General features: G+C 35.4%; 2 protein-coding genes and 1 pseudogene across 3 annotated transcripts; 2 read left to right on the top strand and 1 right to left on the bottom strand.

The window, feature by feature from the left end:
* The first annotated feature begins 1270 nt into the window (after positions 1–1270).
* Positions 1271–8148, top strand: LOC140823676 (ultraviolet-B receptor UVR8-like). Of its 2 annotated transcripts, none has more exons than XM_073185136.1 (12): positions 1271–1567; positions 3071–3257; positions 3493–3639; positions 4251–4332; positions 4576–4731; positions 5478–5651; positions 5931–6002; positions 6977–7048; positions 7196–7314; positions 7427–7512; positions 7603–7655; positions 7841–8148. In XM_073185136.1, exons 1-12 carry the CDS (start codon positions 1453–1455, stop codon positions 7943–7945), a joined length of 1368 nt encoding a protein of 455 aa, XP_073041237.1. In that variant the 5' UTR covers positions 1271–1452; the 3' UTR covers positions 7946–8148. The 2 variants fall into 2 exon arrangements, with proteins under 2 accessions (XP_073041237.1, XP_073041238.1); XM_073185137.1 differs by lacking the exon at positions 1271–1567 and adding an exon at positions 2040–2064.
* Positions 8149–12632: 4484 nt separating this feature from the next.
* LOC140823675 (protein disulfide-isomerase-like) lies at positions 12633–16514 on the top strand. Its single transcript, XM_073185135.1, has 11 exons — positions 12633–12913; positions 13406–13436; positions 13547–13834; positions 13914–14099; positions 14195–14320; positions 14597–14731; positions 14827–14946; positions 15062–15179; positions 15453–15565; positions 15828–16065; positions 16297–16514. The coding sequence occupies exons 1-10, from the start codon at positions 12729–12731 to the stop codon at positions 16059–16061; spliced, it is 1536 nt and encodes a 511-aa protein (XP_073041236.1). The 5' UTR covers positions 12633–12728; the 3' UTR covers positions 16062–16065; positions 16297–16514.
* A 142-nt stretch (positions 16515–16656) lies between these two features.
* On the bottom strand, positions 16657–17847 carry LOC140824372 (protein DELAY OF GERMINATION 1-like; annotated as a pseudogene).
* Between the last annotated feature and the right edge of the window lie 21 nt (positions 17848–17868).

Below are 17868 nucleotides of genomic sequence, written 5' to 3'. Positions count from 1 at the left end.
GAATCTGTGAGCTATAGCTTCCACTGTAACCTGCAGACAAGGAGATGAACTCGTGAATGGACGCCGAAGGGATGTCCGGCGTGGCCACTTCGATGCTTATTAAGTCAGCAGGTTGAAGATGAACACAAGCAATATATATGAGAATATATGTGAGTGCTTGAAAGTTCACGAATTCAGGGGTCTTTTAAATGATATGCATACCTGCTATTTACAGGAAAGAAAATCAAGGATTACTTCGATTTGCGTGTACACCTACCACTCATAGCATTTGATGTTGACTTCCTGTCAAGCCACCCTATTTTACCATCGTATCACATCAATAGGATTCTGTTGGGTGCGTTTCTCGAGACAATATCTTATCTTCTGAACCACTTGAGTGTGGCACTATTATCGAGGTGCCCGGGTAGAATGCATCCCGGGAGATTTTCTTTATTGGTTTGTAAACCTTGTAACCAAATATATTTCTTAATCTCAATAATATTGCAAGGTTTGTGATCAAAACAATTAAAAAAAATATTTTAACACCAATTTATTTTAAAAATTATATAAATAATTTTGATATGTTTATATTTATCTTGATAATATCCGTATTCATTAGGGATGTAATCGAGTCGAGCCGAGTCGAACTCTTGAATGTTTGAGCTTGGTTCGTTTATAATCGAGCCGAGCTCGAGCTTTATTTAACGAATATATGCATGGCTCACGAGCTTATTCAAACCTTTATCGAGCCTAAACAAACTTAATAAATATGAATTATACATTTAAATTTTCATTAAATTAATTAAAAAGTAAATTATATATTTAAAGAAAAATATAATATTCTTATTAAAATTTGTAAAAATTTATTATAATAAATAAATTTAATATTATTTCATGAGTAATGTACAAAATCAATAAATCAAATATCAAAACTATTATTTTTTTATATAAAAGATTACTTATGAACTTACCAACGAACATGTTCACGAGCTAATGAGCCGAATACTGTGAAGCTTGAGTTTGATTTATTTATCTTAACGAGCCTCATTAAACGAGCTCAAACAAATTTTTATCAAAACGAGCTTCGAATAGCTAATGAACAGTTTGGTTCGTTCAGTATTATGCATAAAATATCACTAATTGTTAAAATCATATTCAAATTTTTTATTCAAGTCGATTCAAATGTTCATGGATCCGAGAGGTTGGCTGGTATTTTGAGGCTGGGGCACATGCATTCATTCAATCACCATCAGTCACACTATAAATACTCTATACCACACTCTTCCTCAGTTATCTCTTTCGTTTTCAAATTCACTGTCAGATGCTGACTTCATCACTCCGAAGCACACCCCTAAACTTTCCTTCTTCCCACTTTCTTTGACTTTCTTGCGTGGAAGTTGGAGAAAATTCAGATCCCAGGAAAGCGTTTCAACAGACAGAAAAAGACCCACGCGTAAAATTCTTTTTGGAGAAATGGAAGAAGACGGGCAAATACAGAGTGGCGGTAGTTCTGGGAATGAGGAGATTTCTGCGATTCTTGGGGTTCTTCTCATCTCTGCTGGCGCAAGTCACTCTGTTGCTGTACTCGGTATGTGTATGTTCATATTTCATACGTAAAACCAGGCTACTGAGCTGTTTGGTGTATTTTGGGTTGAAGTTTATGTTTTTAGGTGGAAAAATTGTTTTTTTTTGGGGCGACACGTTTTATGAATGGTTACTATTTCAAGTTCAAGTATCTTGGATGATTCTGCAGATGATTCATCTCAACGAGGAATAAAGCCATGTTTTTTTTTAGTATAACTATTACAATTAATTGGAGGTGGGATGGGGTGGGGACTATTTTTTATTAACGTGGCCTCTCCCTCGGGGAGATGTTTATGCCAATCCATCTAAGAGATGGTTGGCACTAAATCCATGTTTTGAATCAGTGAAAAAAGTAACATTATTGGGTTCATGTTCGAAATGTATTTGGAATATTTGTATGTAGAATTTGTTAGTATTTTTACACAGTTAAGAGGACAACCAGTCGACAAATGTGCCGGTTCGGTCCCCACTTGGCTTTACTTGATAAATCGATGTACATAGGTTTGTGTCTGCAATTAATCTTCGGTTGAAATTGGCATTTCATTTATTTATTCTTTAATTAATACAAGATAAGACTTTGATTTGATGTAAGTGCTTATTTAATTCATAGATATTTTTCTTCATGGACTTGGGTACTCCACTTAATGCTGTTTACACTTGCTTAATTTTATGTGGGGTCGATGATGCATTCTTGCTTAGATATTTCCTTGACTAGGTGGTGTCTCTGTTTTGACAAATATCGGGATACAAATAGTATTTAACGCTGCGTGTTGTTTCTTGGACCAGGGGTGAATTTTGAGGAGATTGTTTCTCAATTTTTATTTAAAAACTTTGCAACTTGTTGGATTTGTATGATATACAATATAATTTGAAAATGGTATAATCTTTCTGGATTGTAGTGACAAATATTTATAATAGTTTATGATTCCAATTTTTTGGTGGATTTTTATAATTTTTTCTCAGATTGACTGAATTATAAGTACAACTTCTTTCTTGATTTATAATTACATTTACTGATTTATATGTATGCCTTTGACAATTTATTCACAGACTCGGTTACCTGTAATAGCAATAGTATTCCAAAAATTCAAATCAAGTTATTTGTACGGCAACTTTCAAGTATGCCAGAATTCCTTTCGATGCGTGCTTGAGAAGTTCAGAATGAACATTTCGAACATTTTGAATTTCTTGATATTAGGAACAACAGACGTGGATTAGAAATGTTCAAATATGATGCTGATAAATGGATTAGGGGGTGTAGGAGTTGGTTTCTTTGGCTAATCCTGGATTTGATCTGTTTATTTACCCCTTGTGAATATAACTTTGAGGGATCACGTATGAACTTCGTTGCTAGTAGTTGGTGAGCATTTTTATTGTTATTCTTATCTGTTGAATTTGGTTAATGGAACTGGGAAGTGATGAGAAACTTAGTTATATTGCATTAAAGTAACAGTCTGATGGTAGGGGCTGAATGCAGTGAAATAATTAATTTATTCATATGTTGCAGCTGGTAATGCTGTTTGTTCTTGGGGAAGAGGTGAAGATGGACAGTTAGGGCATGGAGATGCAGATGATCGGTTTTCTCCCACTTACTTGAGTGGATTGGATGGTAAGGAAATTGTGTCTGTGTCTTGTGGAGCTGACCATACAACTGCTTACTCGGAGTCACAAACACAAGTATATAGCTGGGGATGGTATGTCTTCTGTTGAGCAAAATATTCGTGTTTAAAAGATTTTTTTGACTTGAGCAAGAATGCTGTCTTTTAGTTTTTACTTGCAATGGATCTTAGTAGTCAACTATTAATGTTGTTAGCAAGTTTACTTTCACTCGCTGCCCAATCTTTGGTTTCGTGGGAGTTTTGAGACCAAGAATGCTTCTAAATTGTCTTAAATGATTGCATTGGTACTGATTCACTATACAAAATGTAGGGGTGATTTTGGAAGGTTAGGCCATGGAAACTCGAGCGACTTGTTTTCTCCTCAACCAATCAAAGCCTTACAAGGCTTACAGATCAAGCAAATTGCTTGTGGGGACAGCCATTGTTTGGCGGTGACAATGGAAGGCGAGGTTCAGAGGTTGGTTTCCAAGGCCGTGGACTCTGTGCATTTTCACATTCGTATATATTCAATAGCCAGATATATTTTATTTGCTCGAAATTCTTTTGACTTCGATAAGAATCTAAAATTACAGAAAGCTTTATTCATATATGTTTATGAGTTACAATTAACTTCAGAATATTTATTTTTAGTGTCACTTACCTCTATGATATCAAGATGCTCAATTTCCTGTACAGGAGTCGCTTTCGTCCTGGATGAGATGACAAAGTTAGAATTTCTATTACTGATGATAATCTTTTGTATACTCCTTTTGAACAAAATATTTCTTTTACTTTCTAGAAGTTTAGAAGCAAATGCTTGTTCCCACTTTACTCTTCTAAAACTATCAATCTACCAAGTGGGGAATAATCTTTTGGGCAATGGGTTAAAGGTTTGAGTGAGATACAGTCCAAGGCATGGTAAGTCATGTATTAAATTATTCCATGAAACATATGAAAATATTATAAATTATTTAAGGATTGTGATACGATTTGCAAAATTTTTGCCATATGCAATTTGAAGTACTTATCCTACAAAGATTTATTTATTTCTTAGTTTTGGACTTGGATCTTACTTCCGCTCAACTGCAGTTGGGGAAGGAATCAAAATGGTCAACTGGGGCTCGGGAACACAAAGGATTCACTTGTACCCAGGAAGATTGAAGCTTTCCAGGTATTTTCAGTTAAATATTATTATGTATTAACTACAAAATGGAATTGTTTGTTCCTCCTTTGTTGGTCTTCTTAACGAAAAAGGCACCATGATCTTAGGACTCGATGCATATATGTATCTTTTTCGCTTCCTAATATTCCTTTCAAACTATATCTTGGGAAAAACCAAATTAATATATTTAACGTTGCAAACATTTTGATTATTTTATTTAGAGATAAAAGATAACTTTTACGCATTTTGTAGGGAATATCTATTAAAATGGTTGCTGCTGGTGCTGAACATACAGCTGCAGCAACAGAAGATGGTGAGCTTTATGGTTGGGGTTGGGGTCGATACGGTAATTTGGGATTAGGTGATAGAGATGACCGTTTAGTACCAGGGATAGTTTCATCTGTGGAGGTATGTTACTGCTCTTGACTGATGTTGTCATAATTTTTTCATTCTAATATCATAATATCTATGTATGCACATGTTCTCCCAGTTGAAGGCGTAAAGAGTATGAGAATGTGTAAGTTGAGAAAACCGGTTCTTACTAACCTTGACTCTTAATTAGATGTTGCCTTAATGTCTTAGTCCTATTCATGCAAAATGTTAGGAGGACAGAAAAGGGCATACTTTTATCTCCCAGTTTCTGAGTTTTTGCTTCACAAAGAAGGCTATCACTGAAAGGAAGTGAACTAGCAGAGTAAAACTTTTATGATGTACCCAATGTAACTCAACATAGATTTTCAGCTTTGGGAAAGTGAGTGAGCAACTTGTCCATGGAAATAAGGTCTGACATGTAGTTATTTAAGAGTCACTTGCTAATACCTGTATGTATGTTGCAAGGAAGCTTGGAATTATGGCACCGTATATAAAGTTCCTGAAAGTCTTGGAGGCTTGATAATTTGTCCTTCCTAGTAACTTCTTGTAAGAATAAATACTTGACAAACCCATCAGAGTCGTGTGAGGTTCATATGTTGTGCTGATAAAGAAAAGTGCCTGAGACATAATTGCATGCACAAAGAAGTCTCTTTTGCTCATCATTTAAAGGGGGTCTACTGTATTGTTGCTAATCGTGGGTCAAATATCATTTTTAATTCTAAGTTTAATTGACTGTTTTTTCTCTTCCTCTCCCTCACCATTATAGTAGTACCATGTTGCAGGGTGAAAAGATGGTTTTGGTAGCATGTGGATGGCGACATACTATATCAGTCTCCTCTTCTGGTAGTTTGTATACTTATGGATGGAGCAAATATGGACAACTCGGACACGGGGATTTTGAGGATCATTTAATCCCTCATAAGCTGGAATCCTTGGGTGGAAATTGTATTTCTCAAGTAAGTTTTCTCTCTGCCATAATTCAGGAAGCAGAAAACCTTTTTGTTGATTTTTTTTTTTGTTTCGTTCAATCCAATGTAAAATGGAAACAGCCGATGTGGATCCTTGTAGGTTCCTCGCATTTCTTGATCGTCCTGTTAACTTGAAACAAACTGTTTCTTATAGTCTTTTAAAATGGACTCATTCCGACAAAGCTCAAGGAATGTGTAACTACAACTGGTGGATATTTTTTTTATACTCTTGTTTATATGTTTCTCTGGTGGCTGTTATTTTTTCAGATATCGGGAGGTTGGAGACATACGATGGCACTGGCAACAGATGGAAAACTCTATGGTTGGGGTTGGAATAAGGTCGGATATCTAGTTCTTTTTTATGTTGCCAGAACATTATCATGTCATGCCAACTAGCTTCAAAGAACTCTTTGCATTTTTTATTGACTTCTTCGTCTTTTATAATCTATATACCTATAAAAGTGTGGATAAAAGACATTGTTTTCCAATTGTGCAATGACAAAACTAACCTTCTAAGTGCATTTCTTTACATATGTTGATTTATTTATTATTTGAAAACTTATTTAACAAGAAATTAATAATCATTAATGTTGAAAGATCGATATATAGAATTTATGATCCATGCTATAAAATTGTAAAAATAAAGAGTAAAAAAATTCTTTAGGAGATTAAATTAAATATTATGAGTTATATTTTACTATCAATATTAATATTTCATTTGTTTTAATATTATTTTTATGAGTTATTTACAGTGATTTTAAATTGATAATTATTTGTCTTTAGTATGATTCTCTTTTGTAGATTATGATTTATACATTGATAAAATCCATAATTTAGTTGATTTTTAGGTTATTATGCTTTATACGTGGTGTTTGAATATATAATTTTTTAAAAAATTTCTTTCAGTTCATTTTGTTCTACATATTATGTTCATTATAATTTATTATATAACATAAAATCAATTGCTTGAATTTTAATTTGAGAAACAATTTTGAAAGTAAGTTATATAAGTTCTTATAAACCGTCTAATATGATAATAAATTAAGCCCAGATATATAACAAAATGATTCAAATTGATTTTTAGAAATAATTTTTTTTTTAATTTTTATAATATAATTAATATTACGTGCAACGCACGTGCATCATGCTAGTATACCTTAAGTATACATTGACACTCAAATCCATATTGGTTATGTGACTTCACTTTTATAGTATTTGGCTCTAGTTCTCATCTTAATAATAATTAGTAAATCAGAACTTTCATGGTCTTTGGAACTATTTTAAATGTATGGCTATACTTCTCTGCCTCGCAGTTTGGACAACTTGGCGTTGGCGACAATATAGACCATTGCTCACCCATACAAGTCACATTTCCACTTGATCAGGCATATATTAATTTCTTGTTCCTCAATTCCTTCAATATTCACTGGTTCAACTTTTCACCTTGCGATTTTCCTGAACTCTTTCCATAGTGAAGCTTTACTTCAAATTCTCTTTTTATTAACTTTTCCTATTCTACATGATCATTGCAGAAAGTTGAGAAAATCTCATGCGGTTGGAGGCATACCCTCGCTGTCACTGAAAGGCAAAATGTCTTCTCGTGGGGAAGGGGTACTAATGGTCAACTCGGCCATGGCGACTCTATTGACTTGTAATATCATATCATCCACCCTTCTATTAACTTATGTTCCGTTGCTGACATTTTCACAACTTACAAAATGAAATGAATCTTGAAATTCATAGCTACCATATGAAATTTGTAGAAATGTTCCAAAAATTTTAGTGGCCTTAAGTAGAGATGGATCAAGTGGACAACACTTAGAAATCTCAAAAGTCGACGCATCATCAGGTGCCGTATGCGCTTCCTGTTTTGTACCTCATTGTACATTATCTTTTCATCCATTGCATAATCTTGTACTAAACAAAGTTTTTTCGTCAGAAAAATCTTGGGTTTCCCCAACAGAGAGATATGCAGTTGTTCCTGATGAAAATGTAAGTCACATGAATATCTTTCTGGTGTTAAATTACCTGGAACTGCATTGGTCATAAAAGTGTAGAAATCCTATTTCACACTATAACACATGGAAGAAAAATGCACCAACTGGATACGCAATCGAAAATCTTAGAGTTTCTTGGACGATGAAAATAATTTCTGAGGGAGTATTATTCTTGTGCAGGTTCAAGAACAGCAAGCTGGGCTATTTGGGCACAACATAAGTGACGTAAATGTCCCTGCCCACGACGTGAAGAGGATGAAGATATCAGATAACCAAAACTTGTGAATCAAACTCCATCCTTCTTAGTAGATGTAGCAAATGCTGGCTGTTTGTAATAATTAGAGATGGAAGTTATCTGCTAAAAGCTTTATTTTCAGCATGTAATGAATAATCAAGGAAATGTGTTGTCAAGTTGGAATAGATTATGGTGTGAAGTGAAGAGAAATCAATGATGAGCTGTAGTTTTATGCATTGTAAAAATAATCAAATTAGATATGGGTTGGTGTTATTGTAAAATAGTTTTGTATTGAAGACACGAAAACTGCTGAACTACCAACAATCGAAGCAAAGTTGTAAAATGTAAAATTTGACAAATACATGGAGATACGAATGCTCATTGCCGTATTTTTTTGCTATGATCAAGAATTTTTGAATCTACTGGCCAGATTCAGGCTCTCAATTATTGCAAACAGCAGTATCAACTGAACATATTCATTTCCAAGATAATTTAACAGAAGTTGTCTATTCGGAAACTATGCACTGCCAACGGTGCCTAAAAGCAAATTTAACATGCTAGTCCGATGGAGTACCTGATCAAGCTTTGGATAAGAAGAAAGTAAGCATGCCACACTGATCCCATATTTAAAGGGTTCAGATGAAGGGACAGGGAGGTAATAACATTCGGACATTTACATTAGCATTACTGAGCTTCTATCACGCGTTCTCCCACATACATAGCATAAACCAAAGTACCATTTTTGGGAGTAAAAGTAATGATATTGCCTTTTCTTTTTTCTATTTTTGATTCGATTATTCCTTTGTTTTCATTGTTTGGCCAGAGGATAACTGCAGAATACTGAATATATCTCAAATGTAATGCATTTTAATGACTCCTCAAAGAGTAACTCTATTCAAGGGAATCCTAGGTACATGAACTTACAAAACGAAAGAAAACCACCACTGTCAATGCACAGATGCCTCCGAGAAGAATATGAACTGAAGGCCATTTTTTGGCAGATTTCTGCAAAATAACAGACAGAAAGGAGAAAGAAGGTGGTCAGCTTGAATTGTCATTGGCAGAGATTAACAAAATCCAATAGAGAGCTACCATGACAAGCAGAATTAGCACCATTCATAAATCACAAATATTGTTTTGCTCCAGCTGACTCGTTTTGAATTTTGATACATGAAGTAGTTTTCGACAAAATGTAGGAAAACTAAGCATCAGGCGTCTTAGAGTTGATGGAAAAATCTTAATTGCCAAAAGAAAATTTGAATAGCACTTTGGCTTGATGAAGTTCACACCATACCATGAAACGCCAAATGAAACCAGCCCAGATACACAAAAAATAGTGGGAAAATGAAAAGCGAGAGAATGAAGGAACTTTCGCAAATTCAGTAAAGCGGATAGTAGTTGCGTGGGAGTGAGCAGATGAGTGGCCAAGCAAGCGTCCAGCTTCATTCTTCCTCCATTCCTGCGAATTAATTTTGCTAAAATATTGTTTTTTATTTTAAAAAATATTATTTATTATTATAAATATCAACAAAATTGATATCTACCGATAATTTTTGTATTTTTTATTATGTAAAAGATTTTCAAGATGTGATTTCTTATTTTATTTGTGCAAATGTATCCGATTAATTATAAATAAATATTTATTTTTTTAATAATGAAATTTATATTTTACATTTATACCAAAAAAATAATATTTCGGGGTGTCTTTTTTAATATTAAATATCAAAATATTTTAAAAACATAAATATATTATATTTAGATCATGTAAACTATTTTTTTATTATGACGTAATATGTGTTTCCCGTTGACGGATAATTATAAAACAAGAGACCTTCGATGAGTCTATTTGGTAAATGGTTAGCATGATTCTAAGGAAATAGAAAAAAGTAGAAAGTCAATTTTCTATTTCTTTGGTTCGAAGACAGGCAAATGAGTTAACTCATCTGCTAGCTAGAAAATGTTGTTTACATTTAAATACATCTATTTGGTATGAGCCACCATCATTTGTAAATGATCGGTTACTGAACGATGTAATTATGTTACATTGAGTAATGAAAAGCTTGTTCTTGCTCAAAAAAAAAAAAGAAAAAAGTGGAAAAATATTTTTTTAGATGGCTATAAAAATATTGTGCAATAAATTATCTACTTAAAGCAAAATTAATGAAACTAATTTTGGAAAGTAATAGGAATAATTGACTTGGAAAAAAAATTTAATGTCTTCAATGTGACCATCTTATTAAATTTCAATGATTTGAAACAGTCATCTATACTATATTATTAATTGTGAAACCCTTATAATAATTACTTTTGAAGACACCAAAATATTTAATTTTCATAATTACATGTCTTATCCTACTAAAAAACTCATAAAGTCACTCCATATTTTACAGAAAAAAATCTAAACATAACTTCCATTTTAAATCGAAAAATTCTTTTAAATTGAGAATAATTTCGTGTTAACTATTTAGTACTATTTGATCAAATAAAAAATAATAATAACACATACAACACTTATACATATACTACTAGTATATATAAAATGCGAGACATTGATGGGGCAAATCACACCAACATCTCATATAAAAATTCAAATAAATAAAATTTCTCTAGTATAAAATTAATTGTATTTGTTTTAAAAAAAATCAGGTATAAATCCGTGAAAATTAGGTAAGGGTGCATTAGTTTTCTTTCAACACCAGAGTTAAATGTGCTCGATTCCTTAAAAAATAGAAGATATGTTAATTTATTAAAAGTTAATTTTTTTATAAGCTTTACACACGTGTCTCGGTGCAATAAGCCTAGTATGGACTGGATTCACATAACACAATGATGCTACTAAAATCGATGATGCTAACTGGGAGGTCGGATTGTCACTGGGGGAGCTCCGATTAAACCTTCAGAAGATGACCGGGAGCTCAAGTCAGATACCTCGAAACCCAAAAACACAAATAAGAGTGTTAGAGGGGGGACCGGAAGGTTGTTCCGGCGTAGCTTCTGCGACGCTCAAGTCAGAGAATAGAAAACTGAGAGAATAACGTGTGTGCTGAGAGAATGTAAAACGTATGAAAAAATTGAACATAAGAGTCAATGAAACCTGGTATTTATAGGTTAGAGTCCTAGTTTTGGTAGGTTTATATCCTCAGAATATTCGGAAGATTTGGTCAGATATTGCCAGATTTGTTTAGATTTTCATGGGCTTTACCTTTCTGGGCTTTGATTTATGTGGGCTATGCGCTTTAATGTCCGAGTAAGAACTCTCGTAGGTGTGAGCCCACCTGCTAACAGGACCTTGTTGGAGCTCGGCCAAGGCGTCTCCAATCATCACGATATCAACACCAAGGAGGTCGGCTCGGCTTCATGCTGGGAGGTCGGTATAGGAGCTCGGCTGTGGGAGGTCGGCTGACCTCTCCAATTGATGGAACTTCTTATATGGGAGGTCGGCTGGGATGACCTCCCAGGTGATCTCCTGGGTCCTTGGAATGCTGGGCTCTCAACAAGATGGGCTATCGAGAGCGGACCGAGCCCATCCTCCATCCGAGGGTATCACACAAGTTGCACCAAGTCTTCTTAACAAAGCCGATCGACTTGTTTTTGTGATTTAAAATATTTGAATATTATTGTTATATGTGATTTTTGTTAAAAGATAAATATTTGATAAGAAAAATTTCAATAGTTTAAAATTTATTTTCATTAAAGATTAATCATTTTTTTTACCAAGTTTATAATTTTAGTCAACTGAAATTATATAAGTCAGTTTAAATTTATTTCCATTCAAGATTAATACTTTTTTCCAAGTTTATAATTTTAGTCCATTGAAATTATATAGGTCAGTTCGCGGACCAAGGTCAAGAACCGATCCCACCATTGATTTTTTGTAAAAAAATATTAAATTTGGAGGAGAGATTTGTTAATAACATAAAAACTCATGTCAGACTATTTTATAAATCAATTATACAAAATGATATCTGATTCAACCCGATCTTTCTATAAAATATTAATTTTTTTATGTCTAAAATTTATTTTTTATTAGTTATGTTATATCTTAATATTACAACCTTATTCTTATTCTAGAGCTTTAGCCATCTGTCGCACAGACAATTTTCCACGTTCGAATAGTTCAGTAAAAAGACTTGTATCCTCCCCTCCGCCACGTTAATTCCAACCCAATCGTAACAAATTTTTTAGGTAAAATTTGTCGAAGACGGTCTCATTGGTCGTATTTTGTGAGACGGATTTTTTATTTGGTTCATCCATTAAAAAATTTATTTTTTATGCTAAGAATATTACTTTTTATTTTGTATATCGGTATGATTGATCCATCTCACAAATAAAAATTCGTGAGACCGTCTTACAAGAAACCTACTCATTTTGTTATGCTTATATTTCACGTGATATCTTTACACAATTAATAGATGGAACATTATTATAAAATCTAACATTTTATAATTTTGTCGGTCTCCCTAAAATTCAGAATGCGAATTCATATGGAAATATAATATTATGTACTGAAATATATATATATTTATAATATTGTGGGAATATGAAAAATAAAAATACCAAATAAATTGGACAAGAGTCAAAAATAAAATCTTGACTATAAATACCAGGAAATCCATTATACTTATTATTATATTGCATCTTCCCTACGAATATTCAAAATCTCTACGTCCCTTTATCCAATCATGTACGTCCACGTCATCAATACTGACACGTGGGTTTCTTCCGTGCCAACTCTATATAACAGTCTCCTACTGTCATGAAATTTCCATTCCTCGTCTTCCCCACATTCTCACGCAAGAATTGCCCGTGGAATTGACAAATAAGGTGGTGGTGATGGAGGCTAGGGTTTGGGCTTGCGTTTTATTTATCTCGTTGGTGGTGTTTTTGTGCTCGTCTCCGGCGGCGGCGGAGGTGGAGGCGGAGGCCGAAGTGGAGAAAGTTTTGACTCTGGACCACTCGAATTTCTCTGACGTCGTAGCGGGACACGATTTCATCGTCGTAGAGTTCTACGCTCCTTGGTATATCATACGTGTGGATGTGTTTTTGTTTGTGTTTCTTATATTGATCTTGATTATCGTTGTTTATGTGATCGGATCTTGCATCGTTTTTTACTATGTGGAGAAAAGAGGTTAACTTTGTTGTTTTTTTATCGGAAGAAAAAGGAATTCAGCGATAGATCACTTTTCTGTTTGTTTACTGATGATTTATACTTTTTTTTTAAAAATGTTTGTCGTTATTTTGAGTACAAATCTTTTCAGTGAGAGTTCAGTAAAAAATTGTCTGTAAGGGCGCTTGTTCTTTGTAATCTCAAAAGCTAAAGCTGTGTTTAAATATCTTTATCTTCTCTTTATAATAGCAAGGGATCTTTATCTTAATTTTGTTCGAGCAGAAATCATATATACATATTTGATTTTTCAACGTTGGCTGTTGGCATTTTTCGGACTGATGCTTGTGTCTGTGTGCTTTGATTACATGTTCATAATCATTTCCTTTCTTTACTTCTGTAACAGGTGTGGACATTGTAAGGCTCTTGCACCGGAGGTAATTATTTCTGCTGTTGCACTTTTTTTTTTGCCTCCTGTTTTCTATTTTTTATGCTGAATTTTTAGCTAATTTTTATAATGTCTTCTTGTTGATCACCTTTTTTTCAGTATGAAAAAGCAGCATCTGTTTTGAGCAGCCATGAACCACCCATTGTCCTTGCTAAAATCGATGCCAGTGAGGAATCAAATAGGGAATTAGCCACCGAATACCAGATCCAAGGTTTTCCTACCATTAAAATCTTAAGAAATGGTGGGAAAAGCATTCAAGAGTATAAAGGCCCGCGTGAGGCAGATGGCATTGTTGGTTATTTGAAGAAACAAGTTGGTCCTGCATCTGCTGAAATTAATTCAGTGGAAGATGCTGGAAGTCTTATCGATGACAAGAGTGTTTTCATTGTATATACCTTTTCCTTAAAAATATCTTTTTTCTGGGTTTACGATCCAATTCTTATAGTTTGTTAATGTCGTCTACTAGGTCGGGGTGTTTCCCAAATTTTCTGGGGAGGAATTTGAGAATTTCACGGCTTTATCCGAGAAGCTGCGCTCCGATTATGCATTTGGTCATACTCTGTCCTCTAAATTCATTCCGCGGGGTGAATCCGTCAGCAAGCCAACTCTTCGCTTGCTTAAGCCATTTGATGAACTAGTCGTTGATTTCCAGGTAATTCTTATGCTGTAATTCCAGTAAACGATTTTTCGCCGGACTTTCATTAGAGTTCCTCAATGGTGAAATATTCTTTCAATCATGATTTGCAGGATTTTCAAGTTGATGCTATGGAGAAATTCATTGAAGAATCTACCATTCCAATTGTAACTCTCTGGACTAGTGATCCAAAAAGTCACACCTATGTTAGCAAATTCTTCAGCGGTGTCAACGACAAGGTAAAATTCTTTATAGCGGCTTGATAATTGATAAATGCATGAAATTTTTTTCCTCGATGTGGCTGACTTAGAAAAAATCTCCCCATAATTAATACTTGAATGAAATGTGGTATTCATCCAAAGTTATTGTTGTAAGCATCAACGGCGTAATATTGAGTAATATTTTTATCCACACGCTAATTCACTTGTCCTGGAAGCATCTTCTGCTGCTTCAGATCAATTTCTGGACATTATCGAATGTTTTATGTTTACCGAAAAGCGATGTTATTTGCACAGGCCATGCTGTTTGTCAACTTCAGTACAGAGCATGATGCTTTCCACTCAATCTACAAGGATGTTGCTGCCTCGTACAAAGGAAAAGGCATAAGTTTTCTGTTGGGGGACATTGATGCTGGTCAAGGAGCTTTCGAGGTGGTCACTCTTTCCATACACCTTTTGACTCTCCTTTTCTTCTTACATAAGCAGTTAAAGATTAAATGTATTTATCATCATATTCTGGATGGCAGTACTTTGGACTTAAGTTGGAGCACGCACCTTTGCTTATCATACAGAAAGCCAAGGGACAGAAGTATCTCAACACAAACATAAAGCCCGATCAAATTGGGTCATGGGTGAATGATTATGCGGTATTTATTTTGCCTTTTGGTGGTAGCCTATATTGATAGAAATCTGGTTTGGATTGGGGATCTCCACCTCCTCGCATATATATCATTCTTGTTTTTTTCCTTCCAATGCTGACAGAATGGGCTAGTGAAGCCTTTCATCAAATCGGAGCCTATCCCTGAAGTCAATGATGAACCAGTCAAGGTGGTTGTTACCGCCAGTCTAGAGGACATGGTTTTCAATTCTGGAAAGAATGGTTTGTATATGACCTTTTAATTATCGGCATCTAAATTGATTTTCATACCTCTATCGTTTCATACTAGCTCTGCTACTCAGTATTTGGTTTTTAAAAAGAAATTCGAAAAATTTGTCATCTAATTCTGTCATTTGGGTTTGATTCATGAGGAAATACTTCCTCGATAGTTTGAACACTTATCTAATCTCCTGGGAAAATAAAGAATGCCTTTGAGCAATAATGAAGCAATTTTAAGTTGTCGGAAATCATGATCATTTTACGGTTTTAATACAGTTCTGCTCGAGTTTTATGCACCCTGGTGTGGGCACTGCCAGAAGCTGGCGCCAATTTTGGAAGAAGTTGCTATTTCGTTTGAGAAGGATTCTGATGTTCTGATTGCTAAATTAGTAAGATCCCCCCGCCTTCCTGACTTGGTGTAATGGTTGCATGCATTATTTCACCTGACTCGCTGGCAGTCACTTGCCAATATACCATGGGAAAATTGGTGGTTTCAATCAAAGTTTTTTTAAGTTCATTTAGACTCGGTATGAAAAATGTGTTTCACACTTGCTCGTTCTGTAAACACTTCCTACATTTCTCCACCCTTTTAAATGGCAAAGTTAGTTCAACGTCAACTAAAATCGATTCATTTATGGTGTCTCTTCTCAGGATGCGACTGTTAATGATGTCCCAAATGACTCTTTTGAAGTTCGAGGATTCCCTACTATTTACTTCAGATCAGCAAGTGGTAACCTGTCGCAATATGACGGGGATAGAACAAAAGAGGACATAATACAGTTTATTCAAAAGAACAGGGATAAGCCTGCCGGATCAACCTCCACTGAATCAGAGACTATCACATCTGAGTCAACAAAAGAAGCTTCTGTCAAGGATGAGTTATGAGAAGGTACCATTTTGAACTTTAAATTTATGCTTATTCTGTAAACTTGGTGGCTCGTGTTTTGCTTCTGCAGCAAAACCAAAAGCACATAATGTTTTGCTTCTGCAGCAAATTCGTTCCTCATTAAGCAAGCAATGCATTTTCAGTGGAAAAAACATTAAATTTAGTAGTTCTAGACTCCATTTGTTTTGAGAATTTGATTAATTCTGAAGGAAGTTCTTGTATTTGAAATCTTAGGCTATCTCAACGCCATGGTTTGCGAAGACGAGGACTATACCACAGGGGGGCGGACTGATGTCTTTGTTCGGCGGGTTCCTTCTATTTTAAATAAAATGGTTTGAGCTAAGTAGTTGTATTGCTAGTGGAAGTTAGAAGTTAGAACTACGGTGTTCTCTGGTTAACCATAATCTGTAATGGGACATAATTTATCATCAATTTTCTGATTATTCCATCATCAAGAAACTCTATGTATCGTCGAATTTTTATTGGATCTTAAAATAGAAGGCTTATTTTATTGGAAAAAAGGTTTATGTTAACCACTACTCTCGACCAAGATGAAATCCGGGCAGAGGACCATTCAAAAGACAACATAGTTTCACATGGCAAATTTAGTTTCACGTTACTGGGTTAAGTGCTATTCAAAAACCAAGATCTCCATATTCGCCAAAACAGTAGAACGGCAACCAAATAATCCATCTGCAAACAACCTCGACAACTACATTTTGCTGTAGATTATTACCATTCTAGGGAAAAACTCTGTATCCTAGCCACATTACTTATCCTTGCATCTATTAGTTCTCATCGCCTAGTGTCCCTAGCTGCTGCCAATTTATCTCTGCTGCTGATTTTTTGCATCCCGCCTTTTCCCCCATTCATGAACCCTCAAGTGCAACTCCGCAGCAGCAATCAAGAAATGCACACCCTGTTAAGGACTCAGAACGCCCATTATATCTTCAGAGTTTTCAACCGTAAATTATCTGCCCTTTGTAGGAGTCTCCCAGGCCTGCCTCCTTGTATCGAAGTTGCATCAATGCGACCCCTCATCCAATGCACCTTCCCCCTCCCTCGTCAGCTCTGTAGCAGAATGAGTTAATTCGACCATAGTCGAGTCAGCCACGGTCTCCTGCAGCTTAGCTTGCTTCTCAGTTATCTCCTCCTCCTTTTGTATAGTCTCCTGCTGCAATTCATTCACTCGTAATAGCTGACCTGGCGAAAGGTCGCCCAAGTCACCCGTGCTGAGTCCTCGCATCAGTTCTTGGATCCCGGCCTCAAACTGCAGCCCGGACTTGGAGTACAGCAAGTGGAAGGCCATACTGGGCCTCCACCCGCCAATCCATAGGAAAGCATCCTCAAGACTACTACTCCACGAGGGGTTAAACATCGACAGCTCGTCGAGTTTCGCCCATATCGATTTAGCCTTGTAGTAATTGCTCGTAATGCTGGATCACACTTTCGATAACTGGGGTAGGATCCTCTTGTCGTCACTCTCTCTTTCCTGGTGGGTTATTTCTCCCCCGCCCTCGCTGCTCGTACTCTCTCAAGGCGGAGACAAGTTCTTCAAGATGCTGGCTTTGCTCGACGAGCCAACACTCGAAGAACTATTGGAAATTATCGCATTCTTGGGTTATGTTGTTTCTGAGTAAATTCTCCACGTATCCTCAGCTGTTGGTCGGAAATGCAAGGCGGCGAGTGCAGTCTAAAGGTACAGGCAAAAGAACCACTTGGTGGACATACTCCCCTCGAGGAAACCATTCCTCGAGCATTTGCAATAAGCGGCGAGGGATCCATTACTTATGCAATAATATGCAC

Source organism: Primulina eburnea, chromosome 2 (assembly GCF_022965805.1).
Source record: "Primulina eburnea isolate SZY01 chromosome 2, ASM2296580v1, whole genome shotgun sequence".
In the NCBI taxonomy this organism is placed as follows: Eukaryota; Viridiplantae; Streptophyta; class Magnoliopsida; order Lamiales; family Gesneriaceae; genus Primulina; species Primulina eburnea.
The sequence above is the reverse complement of the archived record's forward strand: the minus strand, read 5'-3'. Positions and strand labels throughout refer to the sequence as shown.

Excerpts from the sequence above, each read along its gene's own strand:
- LOC140823676 (XM_073185136.1), top strand. The coding sequence starts at position 1,453 with ATGGAAGAAGACGGGCAAATACAGAGTGGCGGTAGTTCTGGGAATGAG. Across the intron at positions 6,003-6,976 it reads ATGGTTGGGGTTGGAATAAG|TTTGGACAACTTGGCGTTGG; the intron begins GTCGGATATCTA and ends TCTGCCTCGCAG. Across the intron at positions 7,315-7,426 it reads CATGGCGACTCTATTGACTT|AAATGTTCCAAAAATTTTAG; the intron begins GTAATATCATAT and ends TGAAATTTGTAG.
- LOC140823675 (XM_073185135.1), top strand. The coding sequence starts at position 12,729 with ATGGAGGCTAGGGTTTGGGCTTGCGTTTTATTTATCTCGTTGGTGGTG. Across the intron at positions 14,947-15,061 it reads CATGGGTGAATGATTATGCG|AATGGGCTAGTGAAGCCTTT; the intron begins GTATTTATTTTG and ends CAATGCTGACAG. Across the intron at positions 15,566-15,827 it reads ATGTTCTGATTGCTAAATTA|GATGCGACTGTTAATGATGT; the intron begins GTAAGATCCCCC and ends GTCTCTTCTCAG.